The sequence below is a fragment of the Dama dama genome, chromosome 5 (genome assembly GCF_033118175.1).
Source record: "Dama dama isolate Ldn47 chromosome 5, ASM3311817v1, whole genome shotgun sequence".
Lineage (NCBI taxonomy): Eukaryota > Metazoa > Chordata > Mammalia > Artiodactyla > Cervidae > Dama > Dama dama.
The window spans coordinates 4722826-4745155 of NC_083685.1; the positions used below are offsets into that span (position 1 = coordinate 4722826).

The 22330-nt window shown below is 51.7% G+C and overlaps 1 protein-coding gene across 1 annotated transcript in view; it reads left to right on the forward strand.

Annotated features, from left to right (window-relative positions):
* Positions 1-466: 466 nt before the first annotated feature.
* AP1B1 (adaptor related protein complex 1 subunit beta 1) overlaps positions 467-22330 on the forward strand; it is a 44957-nt gene continuing 23093 nt past the window's right edge. The window contains exons 1-5 of the mRNA XM_061141590.1: positions 467-610; positions 14813-14875; positions 17864-17969; positions 20557-20692; positions 21665-21910. Of these exons, the coding sequence (XP_060997573.1) occupies positions 14839-14875; positions 17864-17969; positions 20557-20692; positions 21665-21910 (525 nt within the window). The 5' untranslated portion in view covers positions 467-610; positions 14813-14838. The remainder of the gene's footprint in view (positions 611-14812; positions 14876-17863; positions 17970-20556; positions 20693-21664; positions 21911-22330) is intronic.

Consider the following 22330-nt stretch of genomic DNA (forward strand, 5'->3'; position numbering starts at 1 on the left):
CTTCTCTTCACAGGTAAGTGATCTTGAGCAACACCGGCCCCTCTCAGAGACTGAGTTTCCCTGTTTGTAACACAGAAGGGAAGCCGACCTCCAAACAAAGAAGAAAAATAGACCTCAAAGTCTCTATGATCTTCTCCATCTCCATCACGTTATATAGGCTCAGTTCAGCTCAGTTCAGTCGCTCAGTCCTGTCCGACTCTTTGCGACCCCATGGACTGCAGCACGGCAGGCCTCCCTGTCCATCACCAACTCCTAGAATTTACTCAAACTCATGTCCATTGAGTCGGTGATGCCATCTAACCGTCTCGTGGTGTTTTTGCTCGGCAGAGAAGCTACGTGTCGGGGGCGGAGTTAACTCAGACGCCCCGCCCCTTCGCCTCGCCTCGCTGTCTCCGCCCCCGCCTGGGTTGTACCCTTGACCCCGCCCCAAGCCTGTGCGTCCACCGGAAGTGCCCGCGCGCGGGCAGCTCACTTCCGCCTGGCAGGTGACAGCCGCGGGGCTCCGAGCGTCCGGCGGCGCGGGCGCACCGAGAGCGGGAGGACAAGGCCGCGGACATTTTCCTGCCGCGTCGAGCCGCGCCGTGGCGTCAGGAGCCGTTCGGACCTGCGGGTGAGGAAGCGGGGAGCCCGGCGAGGCCAGAGAAGAAGTGGGGCGGGGAGTCGGGAGTCTGAGGTGAGGGGTTTCTGAGGTCAAAGGTCACGGAGAGGACGGGGCACTGGAGGGTCTAGGGTGGCTTTCCAGGCCGGGACGAGGCAGAAGGGCTGCGGGTTCATTCATTCGCGCCCCCTTGGCCGCCGGCGTGCACCCCAGCCGTCCCAGGTCCGCAGTCTCTGCCGGGGCGCCCTCCCGTTGAGACTCCTAGACTTAGGCCCAGGGGAGCTTGCGCCCGGCCTGACAGGGAACTTCTCTTCGGGTCTTGGTTCCCCCTGCACACTCACCGCCGTGGCTGCCCTGAGGCCTCCTCGTCGTCAAGGGCCTTATCTCTTTGCCAAGGTTCAAAAAAAGAAAAAAAAATTATGAAACGGCCTGGCGCCACCGCCTCTAGGGTGGGGTTGGATAGAGGTTGGGTCTGTCCATAGGCGCCTCACAGACGAGGTAACTGGGGACCCCTGTGGTAATGCCAGAACTACTGATGGGAATGCTAGCTGCTGGTTATTGAGCTGCCACTGTGTGCAGGCACCGTGCTTATAATGCCGCATTTAAGCTTCCCAGCAAGCTTTGTGAGATAGCTACTATTATTATCCCCATTTTATCCACGAGGAAACTGAGGCGCAGAAAAGTTATATCACACCTGTAAGGTCAATCAGGTAGTATGGATGAGAGTCCGGGCTCGCGGGGCCCTGCAGCGTGCTGAGACTGAGGCAAGTTTGGCGTTTGGGGCTGTCTAATGTCTTTAGCCACCATTAAATTTATTTGCATCTATATAAAGATACATTTCCCTGGAGAAAGAAATGGCAACCCACTCCAGTATTCTTGCCTGGAGAATCCCATGGACAGAGGAGCCTGGTGGGCTACAGTCCATGGGGTCGCAGAGTCGGACAGGACTGAGCGACTGAACAACAACATATACAGATGTAGCTTTCTTGCTTCTCATCTAACCTTCCTGAGGAGCATTTATTCCCTGAATTTAGGATGAAATGGTCTTGCAGGCCATTGCTATAACTGATTACTGTTCAGGACAAGAAAGGATGTTTTTCCCGACTGTTGAGAACTGCGAGACATAAAACAGGCTAGCCATGCAATGACTTTAATATGTTGAACCTCTCTTGAGAGTGGTGGAGCTGCATTCTTTTTCAAGTAAGGGGAGGAACCATATGACCCCTAGGGTATCTTTTGGCCCTAGGTTCTTGAAGAACATTCCCAAGGTAAGGGCCTGAGTCTCTGAGAAAAGTGCAGGTCCCATGGCTTCTTGGCTGGGGAACGCACATGCTGCCTGGGAGACGGTGAGGTGGTTTCATGGCCAGAGGATTAGGTCTTGTGAGTCTGAGCCGTACTCAGTTGTCGACATTCACTTGCTGCAGTTCTGCCTCAGTTTCCCTGATAGCAGCACAGACCTGCTGACTTCCTACCCACTCCTGGGTTTTACAAGCCTTAATGAACCCATGAGGGTTTCCACACACTTCTAAAGAAAGCTGGGGTATAAATATTACTGTGCAGTGCCTGTTTTTAAACTCCACTGTCTGTTTCCCTAGTTCCATTGAATTCACAGAAACTTAATATTGTCACCTGACCCCATCCTTCCAAGGGAGGATTTGAGATGAAGTGACTCGTCACAGATGGTAGGAACATGAGCAGTGCTCAGAGTGTCTGACTCCCTGTCCTGAGTTGAGCCCACCAGGCTCCTTCAACCCCTCAGGGCAGCGTCATGAAGAGTGGCTTCACTAGTGTTCAAAGATTCAGATCCCTCAGACGTTGTATAAAGTTTAACTGTTAAGTGTGGTTTGAATAGAGTCTTCACCTGAGCGACTTGAAGAGCTCAGCAGTGTGGTGGAAAGAGCCTTCCTTGTCCCCTCGTCTGTCAGCCGTGGATTCTTCTCCCAGTTCGGCAGCTTCTTGGTAGTCTGACCCAGAGCCGCCTTTACCTCAGCTCTACAATAATCCCACCACCTTCCCCTCCCCCTCAGCACTGGCTCATGTGGGAGCTGGACAAGGATGTTTGTGCAGTCTGTTGTGGCGAGTGCCTTGACCCTAGTCAGTTGATGTTTCCTGGGGGCCTGGTTTCGGGGGTATTACTTCTCTCTGCAGAGACCTTTGTGTACACAGGACTTCTCCCATCCTTCTTGTTTCACTTCCTTAAAGTGTTTCAGAACAAGTTCAGTCTGTTGGTCCTGCTAGCTCTCGGCTTGGACTTTCATCTTTTTCTAGTTATCCTCGAAGCTGTTGCATGACTTGCTTGCTCACTTCCCGAAAACCCCCATGCTTGGCACCAAAGCGTGATGTGCTAATGGTGAGCCAGCATGGCTTGGTTATGAGTTTTCTGCTCCAATGTATTTCCAAAAGCCAAAGGGGCTTCTGTTACTTGTAGGTATTTCTTTTTCTGAACGGGTCTTTTTGCCTGAGATATATCTGATAAATTTTCACAGCCCAGGAATGATTTTTGTGTTCTTTTTCTCTTCACACAGAGAGGAATGAACAGCTCCAGAGAGAAAATATTAATTAAGCAAGTGGGGAGTCTTTTTAAAATAATTCTACTTGAGGGGACTTCCCTGGTGGCCTAGTGGTTAAGAATTTGCCTTGCAATGCAGGGGACTCGGGTTTGATCCCTGGTTAGGGAACTAAGATCCCACGTGCCACAGAGCAACTAAGCCCACACTCCACAAGTAGAGAGTCCATGGTTCCCAACAAAAGATCCCACGTGCCGCACCTAAGACCCAGTACAACTGAATAAATATATATTTTTTAAACAATTCTACTTGAATAACTATCTGTGGACCCTCCTTGCTGTCGGCTGAAACTCACATTCCTTAGCTGAAATTCACATTTCTTGGCCTGGCCTTCAAGGCCTTTTGAGCTCTAACCCCTGCTGGGTTCTCCTGCCTCATCTCTCCAACTCCTCACTTCCAGCCTCTTCCTGAGTTCCAGTCAAACTCAGCAGCTTTGGACTTCTGCCAGCCCAGTTGTTTACCTGTGTGTCTTTGCTTTGTCCTGGTTCCGCCTCCTGAACACAGGTTCCTGTCACACACGCCCCTTTTTTCTAGACCACTGCTTGGATCATCTCCCCTCCCCGCCCCAACCACCTGCAAGCCTGAACTGGATGTCTTGAGGCATTGATCACAGTGTGTTGTCATTGTCTGTGTACTTGGCTGTCTTCTAAGTAAGCAGCTCTTAATCCTTGGAGAGGACTTGTCTGAACTGTCTGTGTCTCCAGCACCTAGTGAAATATCTGGCACATAGTAGAGGCTCAGTAAATGAATGAGTAAGTGGATATTGCACTGAACTTTTAGGATTCCTTGACACCTGGGAAACTCAAAGCACTTCCCAGATGATTTCCCATCCTTCCTCGTATCACCCTAGGAGGGTCGGGAGAATCCGCCCTGTGGTGGGATTAACTAGTCTCTAACTGCTCCTGCTACTAGAGTGCTCCAGGGCCTCCAGAGACCTGGGGGTTGGGAAGTAGCAGGGAGGAGCCAGTGGTAACAGCTCTCCCTGTGTAGGAATAAAAATGGCTAACGTTTATCAAGCTCTTGGTGGGCTGGACACTGTTGAGGGCTTTGTATGTATTCACTTGCCTTAGCCTCACGTACCTCTTAAGTACGTGACATGGTAATTCTTGTGAGCTGTGGTATGGTTGTGCCTGTTAGGCTTTGCAGATCCCTCAAGTACCTGGGTTGTACCTGCTGGGGCCGCCTTTCCTTTCCCAACCCCTTGTTTTTCAATTGTTTCCTGTTTTTAATAGAGCTGAGAGAGAGCTTGGCTGTGGTTCTTCTCCCAAGCCTCATGCTTTTTGGGTTCTTTAGCCTTGGGCTTGACTTCTGACCTCTACTAAGAGGGTCTCCCTGAAGTTGGGAGGCCTTCTCTAGTTAGAGTTACAGTATGGCTGGTTAACTACAGAGTGCCCAGAGTTCATCAGCCAGGATGTCTTAGTCACTGATCCTCCGTCTCCTCTGTGGACTTGAGCCACAAGCTGGTAGATTTGGAAGTCAGGTCTCAAAAGCTTTAAAACGAAGCCTTCATTGTTGGTTTTCAGCACTGAAGACATCTGTTACAGCTGAGCTCTGTAGGGTACTCGACTTGGGTGGCACATACTTTTTATCACACCCTAATTCCTTTTAGGGTCCTGAACTTATTTAGAGTAGAAAGACAAAATTTCGTTATAGCCAGGTATAAGAGGAGTCTGTCTCTGTGGTCTTCACTCTCTGATCTCGAAGGGCTGGGTGTCTGGGTGTTGCGACACTGAGGTCAGAGCCTTTGTACGTCTTAACTTTCACTCATTCATTCGGTGTTTATTGAGCCCTGCTGTGTGCTTGGCACTGGGCGAAGTGAGGTGACAGGTAGACAAGCCACACAGTTTCTGTCCTTGGGTTGCTTACCACATTGCAGTGGGGGAGAGACCAAGAAGAAATAGAGAACAAATGTAATAATTTAAAAACGGGTAAGTCATGAGGGAAACGAGGCACAGCTGCTTGCTCTGGTTAAAGCGCGAGCCAGATCTCAGGACTCTTGTTTAAAACCCTCCAGGGACTCAGCTTGCTCGGAGTAAAAGCCAGAGTCCTGACCTTGACATGTAAGGCCCCCTCCATCCTCCTCTGACCTTGTGACCCGCTGCCCCCTCATGGCTTACTCTGTTCAGGCCGTAATGCCTCCCTGCTATTCCTCAAACAGGCTGGGCACACTCCCATCTTTGCATTATTTTTTGTGCCTGGAAGGCTCTTGCCCAGGCAATGTCACCTGTCACCTTCTCGAGGAGGCCTTTTGTGGCCACCCTTCTTAAATTTCAGCCTTGCACTCTGCCTCCCCCACACCCCCTGTCCTTGTTTTTCTTTTCTCCACAGTATTTTTCGCTGTCTGAGATACTATATGTATATTACTCATTTACCTTGCTTATCGTTCCAGCCTGCCGTTGGAATGTAATCTCTGTGAGGGGAAGGGTTTTTGTCTGTTTAATTCACTGCTTCATCCCCAGCGTATAGACCTATGTATGACTCAGTGAATGCGTGAATAGGAGCAGTGGGCTACGAGGACTGAAAATTACCTACTTGGTGCGTGCAGGGGTGGCGTCTTTGAAGTGACGTCACCTAAGCTGAGATTTGAAGGATGAGTCTAATCCAGGCAGAAGGATCAGCAAGTAGACGGCGGTGAGGAGCTTGGTAACTGGAGTACCCGGGAAGAAGGCCCGTGGGCCGGGAGGGTAACAGGCAGAGGGGAGGGCCTCCCCGAGCTTGCATCATAGCCTGTGTCTGGCCCTTCCGCCCACCTTCCCCCGCGTTCGTACCCCCGCTTCCTGCAGCACTGGTCGTGCTCTGAGCTGGTGCCCAGGGCAGGGGATGGTGATCTGAGGGAAGTGGCCTGAACATTTCTCCCGGTGGAGATGCTGCGACTTGATCTTCTACCCTTTGCCCTTTCTCCTCTCTCTTGTCGTGTATTTATTTACCTTCCATTTAGTGGCTGAAAATGAACCAGGGTGTTTGGCAGTCTCAAATGCAATTTTGTCAAAATAGCTTGACAACCAGAACAGAGGGAGCTCCGACCCTGGCACACCCCATGAAATGAACATTGGGAGGCTGCACTTTAGCTGAAGTTGGCTTACATGAAATTTCCCCGAGAGAAGTGAGCCCTAGTCATTTGCATATTGACTGAGCACCTCTTACTTGCCCCGTATCAGTCTAGGAGCTAGGAACATAGCAGGGAACAGAATGGACAAAATCCTTGTCCTTAGGGAATTTCATTATGGAGGGGGAAAAACAAATAATATAATAATAGACTGTGGGGTAGGAGGGAGAGCAGAGAGCATGGCATCCTTGAACCCAGAGAAGAGAGTGTTTCACGAAGAAGGGTGTGATCAGTGGTGCCCAGTACTTGTTAGCATGAGACTTGGCATTTGATAAGATTACCACATCTGCTGGCAGGTCCAGCTCACCCTGGCATCCAGGGCTGTCTTTGAATCTTATCCTTTCCTGCCCGGCCTCATCTGCTCCTTTCCCTGCCAAGACCCTGCCTTCAGACTCCTAAGCATGTGCACTTGTTTTGGCCCTGGATATGTCACTCCTCTGTCAGCGTCTCTAATCCTCATGTTTAAATGGGTTACTGGATAATTAAAGGACAGGGGCCATAAATTAGCATAGAGCCCATGTCCCACCCAATGTTTGTGTTGGTTTAGTGATTCTCAATTCACTCTTTGTATTGCTGGCATCTTGTGGGTCTTCTCCATATCACCTTCACCCCTCCCTTTCCAAATCTGATACATCTTTTCACACCCCACCAAGCCCCTGTCAATCCAAGAGGGCTTCCTTTGAGGCCCCACCCCTTTCAGAGTCTCCTGTGAGCTTTGGTGGGTGTTATCTGGAGGGCATGATTTCTTGGCTGTTCCCATGATGTCTGTTCCCTGCCCTTGGAACCTGAAAGAGCCAGCAGGGAAAGACTGCTCTGTCTGCTGTGTGTGTGTGTGTGTGTGTGTGTGCGTGCACGTGCGCTCCTGTGTGGGCACAGTACCAGGCTATATACAAAATAAGACAGATTTTCGGCAAGTGTTCCCAATATATAGGTGGGAAAACCAAGGTCTTAGAAGCCTAGTTCTGTAGTCTTTGGCCCCATTCTTCTCATCTTCATGAATTTAAAGATTGTTTGAAAGAAACCTCTATTATTTTGTATTTAAGGAACTTTTCTTTTACCTGGCAGCAGGTCTTTCCATCCATTGCTGCTTGCTTGGAGGTTAGTTGAGAACCAGCCCTTGATGCTAGAGTTCAGCCCTGGAGACTCAGTGCTGATAGAAGCTCTGTGTGTGCCGTTTGCCTGCCTGTGGTTCCTTTCACTTTGAGACTTCAGTTGCTGGTGGGTCTCAGCAGGTTGACTTTGACGAACCAGTTTTCATCCAGGTCTCAGGAGGCCTGTAACTCAGTGAGCTCACCCAGACGGGCTTTTGCTGGGCGCATTACCAAACTTGACGTTTAGGGCCAGCTGGATGGGCTGGCCCTAAAACAACCTGTAATTCAACCTTCGAGGGACTCGGCGGGGATGTGTGGCAACATACTTCACGTACCATTTAGCCTGGAATGTGTGTGTTTCTGCCAGGGCTTCGTCAGAGGAGTCACCTCTCTGGATATGGTGGGACACGTGTGACCTCATTGTGGGGCTCGGGTGGAGAGTGTCGGCGCTACCATTTTCCAGCTGTGTGACTCCAGACAGATGCCTTGACCTCTCTGGGCTGTAGTTTCCCCGTCTGTAAACTTGGGACATTGTCAGTGCCTTCTCCACAGATGACTGTGAGGATTCCGTGTAAAACTCTATGTAGCTTCTGGCCCACAGCGCGTGACAGATGGCTGTCATTACTGCAGCCACTGCCACCTGTGTTTCAAATCTTGTTCCAAATCCAAAGGAGAGTACAGCTTACTTTCTCGTAGCAACTGAGCCGGCTCGAAAGAGCCAATCTGAGCTTGGTGACCCCATCGTCTCAGAGAGAAAGCCTGAAATCTGGTTTCTCTACCGCTGACTCACCTTTTAATCTTCAAGGTGGCCTTACCTGCTTCCCTGTCAGTAATGTGAACTTTAGTACTCACCAGTGAGGATCTTTTCCTTCTGCAAAGGGGACTGTCAGACAGGCAAGGAGCGATGAATACAATTACTGGGAGGCGAGTAGAGTCGTTGTCTCTGTTAAACATCGTTTGTATTAAATGGGGTAATGGACACAAACCTTTGTTGTTTGTGTCCAAATTTGATGTGGCTTGGCAGGAGTGGGGGGATATCATGAAATAATCAACTTTTGCCCTTGAGACAGAACTGAAACAGCAAAACGTGGTTTGGTTAAAGTTTGGCTTTTGTGTTCAAAGAGACGGTGGCACTCCCCTAGCCCCTTTTGTCCACTCCCCTAGCTGAGTCTTGACTGTCCTTGAGCCGACACTTGCCTCAGAGCAGGCTTCTGAAAGCCATTCCTCAGGCAAGGTTAACAGTGACAGTCTCAGCACTGAAGCTGGAAGCCAGCGACACAGACTTCTAGGGATCGGTTTTCCCTGCCCGGATATCCTTGAACTCAGAGGTGGGTCTTGGGAGCTGGCTCAGACCTTGTCAGATGCTCCTTCCCCATCTCCTCTCCTGAACTGCTCTGGCTCTGGCCACTGACAGACTCTGACTCTCCCGGCTCCGTCCCTGGCTGACGGTGTGCTGCGCCGGCACTGCCAGCTTCACGCTTCTCGGCTGAGTGCAGAATGGGGGTTGCCCAGACATGAATCATTGCCCTGAGACTAGGAAAGTCCTCTTCCCGGCCATTGGCCGGCCGTTTGGGGAACTGCTTGGCCTGTTAGTGTTCTCCCTCCTACTGAAGACCTAGTGAGGCCTGCCGGCCCTGCTGCCTTCTGAAGTTGTTTTTTGTCCCCTTGGAAATGTTTTCTGTTATGCTCTGTGAGTGATCATGCTCCATTTCTATTGTTTGATATCCAGGAAGACTGGTGAGGAAGTGGGTTTCTCCTCTAGTAAAGGATCCTAGAACACGAGATGCCAGAGGGACTTGGTCATTTAAACTTTGTTTTCAAGCTTTTCTGTGGAACGGTGGGGTGTCTGAAGGGCCCCTGGTGAGGAGGGAGGGAAGTGGGCATAGGGGAACGAGCCAGGCTCTGGGCCCTCACCCTCCCTTCAGCCAGAGCGGGTCCACTTTTATTTTAAACAATTTAAAGTTGGGATGGTGGGGGGGCAGGATGCAGCTTGAAAGACCAAGGATCTGGTTGAATTCTCCCTTGACAACTGGAGAAAGTAAGGCCCAGAGGTGGGGGAGCCTGCCCAGGGTCACTCAGCTGCTGGTACAAGGCTAGAGTTCCTGGCCAGCCGTCTTGGCTTTGGATCAGTCTTGCCATGTTTGCAGAAAGTTAACTGCAAAGCCTTATGTTCCCAGTTCGCCCCGTCGTCACTGTCTGGCACTCGTCAAGGAGTCTTGTTGTTTTGATCTGTTATGGGCCCTTGGTTTTCTAGCTGCTCTGGGAACCTGTCTTTTCATTTTGCCTGCAGACATTTGGTGAACTCCTGGAATGTGCCAGACGTCGTGCCAGTCCCTGGGTTGGCAGCATTAGACAGGACAGATCCTGAATAGAGCCATGAGGAGGGCTGTGGAGAAGTGCAGACGGTGATCTGTGAGCTGCCGAGCAGGCTCCTGCCCGTCTGGCTCTGGAGGGGCTCGTCTGGGGCAGACTGCAGGGGGAGCTGTGTGGGGGGGTAGTGCTCTGGATTAGACGTGCCATAGTTTTCTGAACTGCATTGTACTGAAAAGAGACAATCCGTGCACAGGATATAAAACTCCCAAGGCAGACAAAGGTAAGTAATGAAAGTCAGTCTCTTGCTCATCCAGCTTTCTTTCCCGAGGAAACCTCTGTCAACTTTTTTTTTTTTTAATTGCTGGTCACAGTCACTTAAACCCTTTATTTATGTATTATTTTGGCTGTCCTGGGTCCTCATGGCTGTGCAGGCTTTTCTCTAGTTACGGCGAGCAGGGGCTGCTCTCTAGCTGTGACGCACGAACTTCTCACCGCGGTGTCTGCTCTTGTTGTGGAGCACAGGTTCTGGAGCACTGAGGCTTCAGTAGTGGAGACACTGGGGCTCAGTGGTTGCAGCTCGTGGGCCCTGGGGCGCAGGCTCAGTAGTTGGGGCACATAGACTGAATTGCTTCTCAGCATATGGGGTCTTCCTGGAGCAGGGATCGAACCTGTGTCCCCTGCATTTGCAGATGGATTCTTTACCACCAAGCCACCAGGGAAGCCCTCAGCTTTTCTTATTTACCCTCAAGGATTGTCCATGCAACTGCAAACACTTGCGTGTTTCTGTTTTATTAATATTTTAATTTTTAATAGAAATTGTAGTACACTACATATAGTTTTGCATCTTGCTCTTTTTCACTTAATAGCTTAGAGAGTATTGCATACAGGTGTGTGTAGCACTGCCTCATTCTTTTTCATGATTGCACAGTATTCCCCAATTTTGTACCCAGTGTTGTAATTTTTTAAATTAGCCACTTTCAACTAAAGTTAACCTCCGCTCAGTTAATTACTCTTAGTAAATTTGAGACCTTGGAGAAAAGTCAAAATACAGTCAACATTTCTCAAGAAATTGTTTTGGCCGTAGTGGTGGGATCTCAGTTCCCTGTCCAGGGATCGAATCCATGCCCGCTGCACTGGGAACTTGAAGTCTTTAACGGCTGGACCACCAGGGAAGTCCCTTAATGTATTAGCTTAAAACACGGAAAGATATTTTTAATCTCCTGTTTATAAAATTACATTTAGATTTGTGATGATGACTCAAAAATTTCAAAGGTTTTGAGGACTTTTTTTCTTAAACCCAGCCCTAACTCCATTGGCTAAAATTCAAAGTCTTTAGCTACTCTTTCCCTTTTCCCCTCTTAAATTAAATTACGTCTTTGTTCCTGGCCAGCGTGTCAGTGATTCTCACCAAGAACTTCTTTATAGTTCTAGAAAATGTAAGAGAAAACTACTGTGTTTCAGGCTTTCTTACTCAGTTCCTTTCTTTAAGCCTAGTGGCAGGAGAAGCAGCTGTCAATAGAATTAAAAAAAAAAAAAAAGAAGTGAAATTAGCAGGACCTGGCCCTCGGATTGTGGCATCAAAGTCATCTTCTGAGAATGGGTGTGGGGAGGGAGGACAAAGGTGGGGAGGGCAGCAGCGGCTCCTCGGGGACAAACCAGTCCTTCCAGGTGTGCCCTGCTTTGAATTTGGACCACGCCGTCCCCTCGAGGCATCCCTTGGCTTGTAAATGCTGAGATTGAGGGGTATCCCGGCCTAGAACGCCGCATCCTTAGCAGAAGTGACTCACCACACTGGCTGTAGCAGGGTCTGAAACAGAAAGTCCCTCCAGTTGCTGCTTGTTCTAAGGTGCCTTGCCACTTCCAAAGATGGAATCCAAACCCTCAGCATTTTCTTGCCTAAATTGGCTGCTTGCTTTCAGTCATGTACACGGTCAGAGCCTTGGCCCCTGTGGCCTGGATTCGTTAGGGACGCAGTGCCTGGCGACAGCTGAGCAGGGCCAAGAAAAGCACCAGCCTTCCCTGAGCTCAGAGTCTGACTGAACGGTGGGGTTTTTTTCCACTCCTGCAGAGAGGATGAAAAATCTCTCTTGCGCCAACATCCTAGAGGCACCTGCAGTGAGAGGACACAGCAGGTCGCCACCCTCAGTAGACCCACGCAGAGGGTGCAGGGGGTCTTACCCGGTGAGGGGAGGGTTTTTAATGGGAGCTCTGGGATGGCTTTGCAACGGCATTTTCATTTCTCCCCGTCTTCCCCTTCCTCCTCCACTTTAATTTCCTGCATGTGGAATGACTTCAGAGGGATACGGTTTCTGCATCCCCAGTCCCACCGGGCCCTCTGCAGAGGGATAGGCGAAATAGATACTGCGGAGCAAAGAGGCCGCCAGCACCAGCCGGCGTGCAGGGTGGCCATTTAAGTTTGCAAGGAGCTGCTTAGCACCTGTGAGAGGACGTGTATCATCGACCGCTTCACTGGCTGACCCTGCAGCCTGCTTTAATTCCCCCGAAGAGAAGCTCTCCCACCCTGTCCTCCAGCTACGTGGTTGCGTCCACCACAGACCTGTCAGGGATCCCAGGGCCCCCGGATGTTGTGTGGTGCCTGCAGATTAGGGGCCAGCCCTGACAGGCCCCTCTACCCGAGAAGGAAGTTTCTTGGCTACACCGAAGTGAGACATCTCAGGTAGTTTTTGCTTTGTTCACTTTGACTTCCTTCTAGATTTAACATTGGAGGGTTTTCTGCATTGCTTTCTGTGATTCTCCTGGCCTGTGATTTTTAGCTCCTCTTGCCTTCATTATTCCCTCTTCTTAGACTGAATTGAACCTTGGGAAACAAGGTGGGCTCCTATTCTGGATGCTTCTGCTGATGCTCTCATCACCTGTGACTTCTGAAGCCAGGCACCCTTTTCTTGGGTGACAGACACGCCATTGTCTTCGTTGCCTGCACATTCTTAGAGCTCCAGAAAGAGCCTCTAGGTTGGGGAGGTCTCTCTGAGAAAATGGCTCTCTGTAGGCTCAGAAGGGAATTATTTTTAACATACGTCAACTCCTGTAGGAAATGGACGCTTAAACAGTTACCTAAGAGCTGTCGGAGAGCAGGCTGAGGCTTCCTGGGCTATTGCACTGAAAGACCACTTTTCATTTCTTTCAACAACAATCAACCGAGCACTGGCCATGCTTGTGCGGAGGATGGATGCGGCCGTGTTCCAGGCCAACTAGGGTCCTGCTTGCGTGGGTCTGTCTGCAGCCCCAGCTCCTGCTGCCAGGACCGCAGGCACCGGCCGTGCCGTCTGCTCTTTCCCGCAGCTCCCTCAGAAAAGTGCCGTCATCCCTTTCGACCTGACAAAGCAAAAGGAATGTGGGATTCAGTCTTTTTCTTTATACTTTTGTCAGCAAAGCCTTTATTCCTTTATCCTAATAGGATCCACAAAGGCTCTAAGGCAGCCCTGAGACACAGCATGTATCGGTTCCCTGTCGGTTACTGAAACAAAACCTTGGGCGTTTCAGTTGGGGATCAGCCCATGGCCATCCTGCCATAAGTAGAAGCTTAAACTGGAAAAGTACAGTTGGGCTGGAGGGGAGCCATCGCTGGCTCTGAAATGACCCCTGACCCTCACGGCCATCCCGAGAGTAACCTTCATCTCACCCGCATGGAGTGATGAATTGAAAGAAGGTGTTCACGGTTTACATGTTTGAGCAATAGAAGGGACCCACTGAGTGAGTTTTCTCCATTCACATGTCTGTTTTTGGGGTTGTGTGGTTTTCTGTACCACGTGAAACTGTAGGTTGGACTGGAAGTTGAAACTCTGATGGATTTTTGGACCAAGTACCTAAGCCGCTGTCAGGGTCTGTCCTTGCTCCCACCTGGGGGAAGGAGAATTCTGCATCCATAGAGCACAGGTGCTGAGCTCAGAGGGACCTGAAACGCCTCCCAGTCCAGTCACTTACAAGCCACGTGACCTTGGGCAAGTTACCTGACATCCCTGAGCCTTGGCTTCCTCATCTATAAAAGCAGTTACCTTATTGGTAGGGTTAAATGAGATAATGGGTATAAAGCCCCTGGCTTTAATAGGAGTTCAGTAAATGATAGCTTTTTATTTTTTGTTGCATAACACATCTTATGGGATGTTAGTCCCCCAACCAGGGATCAGACTCATGCCCCCTGCTTGGATTTGCAGAGCCTTAACTACTGGACCACCGGAAGTCACCAGTGATAGCTTCTTAATAAATGTTAGAACAACCCCAGAAGTCTCTGCCATGTACCTGGGGTACTTGGCTCCTTTGTGGCTTCTTTTGTCTCTCATATGTTGACCAAGAAGAACTATCAAGGTTCCACGTGGTCGGTGGTCAGTAAATGAATGAACGAGAGGACCGTGGTGCTCTCTTTGCCTTGTTGCCTTAGACCAGCACTTCACATCATGAGTTTTATGTTAGGAGGTGTCCTGAGAGATGCTTTGAGAAAACTAGCCAGTTAGGTTTGGAGAGTGCTGTGGAGCTTGCAGTGTGCTGATTCCCACTCTCTCTAGAGAAGTTTAATGCCTGTCACTGTTAGAGAAGCCTGAAAACACCTGGGGAGAGAAGTCCCCCCCTAGCTTTTTTTTTTTTTTTTCCCCCCTAGCTTTTTAAACTCGGTGTTTTCCAAGCACTTTTGACTCTGTAGGCAATGATAGTACCTTCCTGAGGCTGTGATGAGCTCACATGTGCAGAGCACTTAACACAGTGCTAGACAGAGTGAGTGCCACGTAGGAGTTGCCGTAACCATGATCGTTACGTGCTTTTTCATCCCTGGACTCTTACAAAGTATTGAGCCATTCCCTTATTCGTGGGCATTTATTTCCAGTGGCACATTGTTACAGACAGTACTGTAGAGTGTAAGACCCTCATTTCCTGTGCAGGTATTTCCATGGGAGAGATTCCTAGGAGTAAAATTGCTGGGCCAAAGGATATGCACATTAAAAAATGTGATAGATCTTCAGAGTTACCTTCCAGAATCCAGTTAGCTATTATCCAACAGCTCATGTTGCCCAGTAAAGCCATGAGAAGCTCTCTTCCCTTGCAATGCCTGCACTGGATCGTCCTCCCCTCTTGTGAAATCAAAATGGAATGGAATACAGGGCAAGTCACCTTTTCTTCTGTCTTGCAGAGTCTGGCCACAGATAAGGGACCAAAATGACGGACTCCAAGTATTTCACCACGACTAAGAAAGGTACTGTTTGTTTCATCGTGGGATCGTCTCCTCTCTCTGCCTTATATTTCTGCTTGCTCCCTGCAGGAGTTGGGGGTGAGGGTGGGTGGAGGCCTGGAAATGAGTGGCAAGAATCACACAGAGCATTTTTAACCTTGTGGATCCAGAAATTTGAACTGCTGATGGTGTAAGAGGTTGACCACTTCCTTCAGAATTCCAGAAGGAAAAGGCATTAGCTCCAAGTACAGAGGGAAAAAGGTCCCTTTTGTCCCCCATGGCTTTGAGTTGTCTACAAGGAGGGATTTTTTTCCCGCCTCCAGAGGAAAGAAAGCCCACAGTCCTGTCAGCAGTTCCGCAGTGATGACTATGCTTCTCTGGTCCATGCCCTTGAGCGCGTGTTTTACGTGGTTGAAGTCAGAGTTTATATCCTGTTTTTCGTCTGACAGCATCATAATCATTTCCCCACAGTTCTGAAGACTCAAGTCTGTTGAGTTGCTGCCTTGAAATTTGCTAAGCTAGCCTTGTGTTGTTGGGTGTTGGAGTTGTTTCTGCTTTTCAGGAAGTGGAGTTTGCTGTAGTGGCTGACAAGTGTGCTTTACCCCTGTAAGCATCTTTCTGTCTGGCCCTTCCTTCCTCCTTCCTTCCGTCCAAGTGAGATGAGCGCTCGCCTCCTGAACAAATGAGGAGAGTCTGTCCTTGGGTCAGCGGAGCCGGGACCTGCGCATCAGGCGTTCGTTTCTCCAGCCAGCCACTTTCCCTGAGTCTCTGCCGTGTGCAGTGGAGGAGACACATGGAGTCTGGCCTGGCTTTGCTTGCTGTTGGGCAGAGAGGACAGTTTATTAAGTAGTAATCACTCTAAATGGCTATGGGTGCTTTGATATGGGAGGGGCCAGTGTGGAGCTAGCCAGGTAAAGAGGGGGAGGGGAGGGGAAGGTGCTGGGCCCAGGGTCCATCCAAGGAAAGGGAAGCCTGGCCCAAGTTACTGAAGAGTGGGATGGAAGGAGAGGTGGAGAGGTATGCAGGGCCTGGTGAACCAGGCCACACGAGGAGGGGGGGGAAACAGTGCTGAGAGTATTGGGGTGTCAGTGTGGGGGTTTCATGGGTTTTCTTTTGAGGAGAAATTCTAAGGAAATGTCTGGGACCAAACTTGACACCAGTGATGGTTTTAGGCAAAAAGAGATCAGGGTCAGATTCTAATTAAGGATCAAAGTAAGTGAGGCTGGGGGAGGCAGAACCACAGCTCGCATGAGAAATGGTGTTGCCTGAGCTGGGGAGGAAGGCTGGGGTGCTGCTGGGGGGGAACGGGTGCCTGGTGTATGACTGAGGAGGAGGGCTTGGTGACTGACTGGATTCGGGCCCATCACAGGAAGGAGACGTTTCAGAAGCAGGCAGATTCCGGGTTCACTGCACTAGCCTTCTTGGGGCCGAGGAGACCTGGGCCTCGATCCATCAGTTGACTCCCAGTTGTACTGAAGCTGGTTAAACATCTCAAACAAAGCAGGGGTATCCGGGCAGCAGGACTCAGGGTGGGTCACGGGGTCTGTTGGATCCCACATCAGGGACATACAGTCCCCGGTCTCCTGGAGGAGAAGGGCATATGTCCCCTCAGCGCTCCGGAGCCTTGGATTTGAACTGCAAACTCTGCAGATTTCTCCCGGCTCTGCTGAGCAATTTCCTCAGTGTGGCCTTTCCCAGCTGCACTGCCTGATTGTTCTCAGTTAACCTGTTTACTGCCTCCCATGACAAGTACTTTGCTGAGCACCATATTGTTCAGTCATTAAAAAGAAAAAGAACAACGAAAAAAAACTTTTTTTTTTCCTTGTAAATCCATCCAGAACTTCCTCTAGCACTTCCCCCGCCCTTGATAGTTTCTGCTTCACCCCCACCCCGAGGAACCTGAGAAGGTAGTCTGGGACGCTCCTACAAAAAAGGGAGCCCAGACAAAGAGAGTCATGTGGCAAGTTAGTAATAATCACGGCCACCTTTCATGCTGGCCACTGAGCACCAGGCACTGAGCTGAGCGTTTCGCCACTGTTACAGGAGAAACTTCAAGGGCCCAGGTGAGGCCCAGGGTGCAGACGAGGAAGTGCGTTCAGAGAAGCAGAGCGAATGTCCTGGGTTGGCCAGAGCACGCAGGCTCTGGAGCTGGCAGACCTGGTTTTGAATCTTGGCCTTCCTTCTCATGGCTGTGTCCCTTGTCTAGTTCCTGAACCTCTTCTATTCTCCATTTGCTCATCTGCAAAATGGGGGAAAGTATGGAGTTGCTGTGAGGGTGAAATGAGAAGAGGCCTGGGAAGAAGTGACGGAGGCGCCTGGGGTCAGAAGGCGGCTCGAGAAGGCAGGCTGCAGCTGTGTTGAGGGCAGGCGGCCTGTCTCACGCCGCCGTCTGCCCCTTGACCTGTCACTGGGGCTGTTAAGCAGTGCCTGGAGCAGGCCTGCTTCCCCACCTGCTTTTTTCCCCTCCTCAAGTTCTTAGGAACGGTTTGTCACGCCCCGGGGCCCCTGTGGGCCAGCTGAACGCCCGTTTTCAGGTCTGAGCCACCGCTCGTGGCTCAGGAAGTGGAACCCCGAGTGAGCCCTTCTAACTGGAGGCTCTGGGAGAGCAGGAGAGGCCACGTGTGGGAACTGAGCAGATCCTGCCCTCCCCCTCAGACCCCGCGTCCCCAGGTTCCATCCCGCGCTTCGTGCGGTGGCTGAGGAGAACCTACACTGCTCTGTAGGCCTGGTTCACCAGGCCCTGCATACCTCTCTAAAAAGCTGTCTAGCTGAACAGGACCTGTCCGCACTGTTCTTGTCTCCACAGCTTCCATGGTTCCTCTCCCCTCAGTTCAGCATGACCTCCAGGCTTCCATCCGCTGCTGCCTGTCCCACCGAGCCCAGGACCACAAACTGCCCTCAGCGGGCAGCAGAGTGTCTTCCCTGCCTCCTTCCCGTTCTTGGGGAGGTTGGGGACTGGGCATCGCCCCCTGGCAGGTGGAGACAGATCACTCACACTGCCTCCTTTTTTAGGGGAGATCTTTGAGCTGAAGGCGGAGCTGAACAGTGACAAGAAGGAGAAGAAGAAGGAGGCGGTGAAGAAAGTGATCGCGTCCATGACTGTGGGCAAAGATGTCAGGTGTGCAGGGGTGGGCCGGCTGCGGCTGGGGGCGCCTGAAGAGGGGGCTTTCGAGCTTGGGTCCAGTTCAGATCCCCCTTTAGGCATCCCTGAGGACCCGTGTCTGCCCGCGTGTCATTCCCTTCACAAACCTCCTTTCCAGACAACAGGTTTTGTTTGCAGAGGGGTCATGTGCTCAGATGCTGACGGGGTCAGGCAGTCATGGAGCAAGTGAAGTGGGCTGGGTTGAGAAGGCAGCAGACAGCAAAGTGAATGTGGTGCGTGCCCCGTCAGGAACTCCAGAGGGCATTGCTGCTGGGGAAATGACCCCAGTGTAGCCAGGTCTTTTGGTTTTTAAAAAGAACGGGGAATCTGGATTTTTCATTTTAAATCTCCCTGTTTTAGATTGCCAGATGAGGAAATTCCCTGGCAGCCCCATGGTTAAGACTCAGTGCTCTCACTGCCACGAGCCCGGTTTCCATCCTTGGCCGGGGACCTCAGGTCCTGCACTGAAGAAATAAACACTGTGCAGGCAAAGCCCACCTGCAGGTCGGGCTTGTTCAGGTTCGCCCTCTGGTGTGCGTCTGTTGCCAGAGCAGGTCACATGTAGACTTGTGGCCACGCCTCTGTTCACGCTTCTTCCCAGCCTGGAATGTCCCTTCCTGTTTTCCATTTACCCTGCCACCGCCCTCATCACGCCCTGAATACGCAGCACTTGCTGTGTTCCCATTGCTAATCCTAAGTTCTAGATGTTCTTCTTCTTATTTTTGTTACTGTTTCTTTGGCCTCACTGCCTGGTTTCAGGGATCTTAGTTCCCTCACCAGGGATTGAACCCAGGTCCCTGGCCGTGAGAGCACCGAGTCCTGACTACTGGACCGTGGTGGAATTCCCTAGACTGTCCTCGTCTTACATGAGCTTGTGCTTCCCTTCCCACCACACTGCCAGGTCCCCAGGGACAGGGATAGGTTTTATGACACTTAACACTGGCAGAGTGAGAGTCGGAGAACGTTTAGCTGTTTTCCTTGCAGTCCCTTGTATCCTGTAGGTAAGGGAGGCTCTCCTGCCAAAGAAACCAGAAGCAATGACTGCCCAGGGGCCACGTGGGCAGCCTGGGTGATAGTGAAAGCAGACTCACGCCCAGCCCTTCTAAAATCCAGGCCCAGGGTGCTTTCCTCCATTTCCTCTCTGCTGTGCCCTTGTGGTCTCCAGCCCATGCCTGGTAGGCCTGGGTGCTAACAGGGAGCGGCTCCCCATCTGGATCCTTCAGCAGGACCCTACTGCTCCAGGCTTCTCCGGGGATTGCCCTGTCCCATCGCCACGCTCAGCAAGGGACCTCCTCACAGCGCCACAGGAGAGGCAGTTCTGCAGAGAAACCTGTGGAAGACAGAGCGGCAGAGGGATCCGGCGTCTGCTGGAAAACCGGGCCTCCTTCCAAGACACCTTCCTCCCAGGACCACGTTGCTCTCCTTCAGTTAGAACCCCTGCCTGTCACAGAGGAGGCACCTTTGTTCTTTGTCTGATGAGCTTCTGCTGATGTGACAGACCAGGAGAGCGAGGCGGGCTCTCAGCTCCCCTCTTCCTGGCCTGGCGTCTTCCAAGGTGATGCGGCAGCTTCAGCAACTGGACCTGCCTGCCTCTCCGGGCTCAGGAAACTCACTTTCCCCCTCTTAAATCTCTGTTCCCATGTCTTTGCCCATAAAGTCACGAAAATTGAGAAGAGAAGGTGGTAATTTCAGAGACAGAAAACCGACCACTAATTATATTTCACATCTCAAGGAGCCTGTGACCCCAGGACTGTGGTTACCATGTTGGGAAGGGTTCTGCCCAGTATATCAGCACTCATGAGCACAGGCTTTGCACTCAGACCTGGCACCTCAGGCAGTTACTTGTCATCTGTGAGCCTCAGCTTTGTCTTGTGTAAACTGGGGATAATCTACAGGGTTCTCCGGGCTCTTAAACGAGATCACACGAAAAGCCCTTAGCACCAAGCCTGGCTTGTGGTGTGTGCCCTGTGCCCGTGGGCTGGTTTTCAGTGAGTGCCTTCTGGTGTCCATGGTCCAGCCCAGCCCTGCTCCCCTGAGCCCTCTGCAACCAGCAGCCTGATACAAGTGGCCACGTCAAGTATATCAGAGAAGGAAAAACAATTATTTTCATTTCTGTAGCACCTCCTAAGTGTCAAGGACTAGACACCCTTAAGTTTGTTGTCTCTTTAGTTATAACAAGGGCCCTGTGAAACGGAATTTGTTATTTCTCTTTCTTGCAAATGAGAAAATCGAAATGGGGGATACAGAAATTTTCCCAGCTTGATACAGCCAGCACGAGGCAGAGCTGGCTTTGAGCCAGGTCTGATAGACTCCAGAGCTCATGTATGAAACTTGTGAAAAGACCAGAGGACATTTTAGCTTTTAAAATCAACCTTTGGAATTCCATTTCTACCAACAGATGCTCAGGGTGACGGAGCTGGCGCCCTGCCTTTACTGGGAAGTCCTGTTACGTTTCCTGCCCCCTTTCCACACCCCCTCCTCCCCAGCCCCCATCAGCTGCCCGAAGAGTCCTCCTCTTCTTTTCTTTGGGCTTCCCCACACTGACATGGCTCTGACCTTCCAGTGCCCTCTTCCCCGACGTGGTGAACTGTATGCAGACGGACAACCTGGAGCTGAAGAAGCTGGTGTACCTGTACTTGATGAACTACGCCAAGAGTCAGCCCGACATGGCCATCATGGCTGTCAACACCTTTGTGAAGGTGCGGAGGAGCTGGGCGGGGCTGGGAGGGCTGCTCACCGCTCAGTCTGCCTGGGTGCGGCGCCACAGCCCAGGGTAGAAACACGGAGGCTCCTTTCCGCCCGTCTGACTCCCCACTTGGGGGCTCTTCCCCCAGTGGAGGGCTCCCACTGTCTCCAGAAAATGAGATGCCACAGAGCCTGCTGACTCATTGCCCACGAGGTCGCCCCAGGCCCGTGAGTCCCCATGGCCCTGTATCGTTTGCAGTCCCAGAACGCAGCCTGTGTCTTAAGGCCTCTTGCTGCCCTGCTGGACCTTGCCCCCTTCTGCATGTTCTGTCCTCCAAGTGGAGGATAAGCAGGGACTTGCATTGTTAACTCTGCACACCTTTAAAACCTTAGCTTCCCAACCCTGTCTGCACCCACACGTGGGTGAATGGGGATTCTGTATCCCAGTAGGAAAATTGAGGGTTGTAGTGCTGGGTGGATGCAGCTCAGATTGTGGCTCTGCTCTGTGACCGGCTGAACTCCTGACCCTCCTGAGAGCCTCAGCTCCCTCACGTGTGAAATGGGAATAGCATTGCCTGTCTGCTCTGAGTATCAGAGGGAACCGTGCAAAGCCTGTTATCTGGCAGATGCTAGGTGCCTCTGTGTGTGGGTGTGTTCGGTCGCTTCAGTCATGTCCAACTCTTTGTGACCCCATAGACGGTAGCCCGCCAGCCTCCTCTGTCCGTGGGGTTTCCCAGGCAAGAATGCTGGAGTGGGTTGCCACTTCCTTCTCCAGGGGATCTTGCTGACCTGGGGATTGAACTGGCATCTCTTGTGTGTCCTGCAGTGTCAGATGGGTTCTTTACCTCAGCCGCCAGGGAGGCCCAGGTGCCCACACGTGCCCTTCGTTTTGATGCTGTTGGCCGCAGTCGGGGGGAGACCCCACGGCAGCCGTCTGGTGTTGCTCAACCTGCCCCTGCCCCTGGCCAATGGCTGGTTCCCCTCAGGACTGTGAGGACCCCAACCCCCTCATCCGGGCCCTGGCGGTACGGACCATGGGCTGCATCCGCGTTGACAAGATCACAGAGTACCTATGCGAGCCACTCCGGAAGTGCCTGAAGGACGAGGACCCCTACGTGCGCAAGACGGCGGCCGTGTGCGTGGCCAAGCTCCACGACATCAATGCCCAGCTGGTAGAGGACCAGGGCTTCTTGGACACCCTCAAAGACCTCATCTCTGACTCTAACCCCATGGTGAGTCTCTCCTGCCCGCTCTGCCACCTCCACCACCCTCAGGGTTGCTTGGGAAGCCCTGGGCTTTGGGCCTCCTCCAGGCAGCCCCGGTTCTGGGCAGGCAGAGCCCTGCGGGTGGGCCAGCTGCTCTCCTGCCCGCAGAGGTTTGGGCGCCATCTTTGGAGTGAGCGTCTCTGCGCAGCCTCTCTAAGGAGCTGTGTGGCCACGGGCAAGCTGCCCGACCTTCCCGAGCCGTCCTTTCTTTCTCAGTAAGCTGGATCTACTTCTGCGCGGCTGTTGGGAGTGTTGAAGGTGGTGTGCCTGGCATAGCCTGGTGCACAGCGGCTGTGCCCTCCTCCCCCTTCCAGTCACCATCGTCATCACTGTCCTCTCACCAAGACCATCAGAGAGCTCTGACCAGGAGGGGCTCCCCTCCCCACT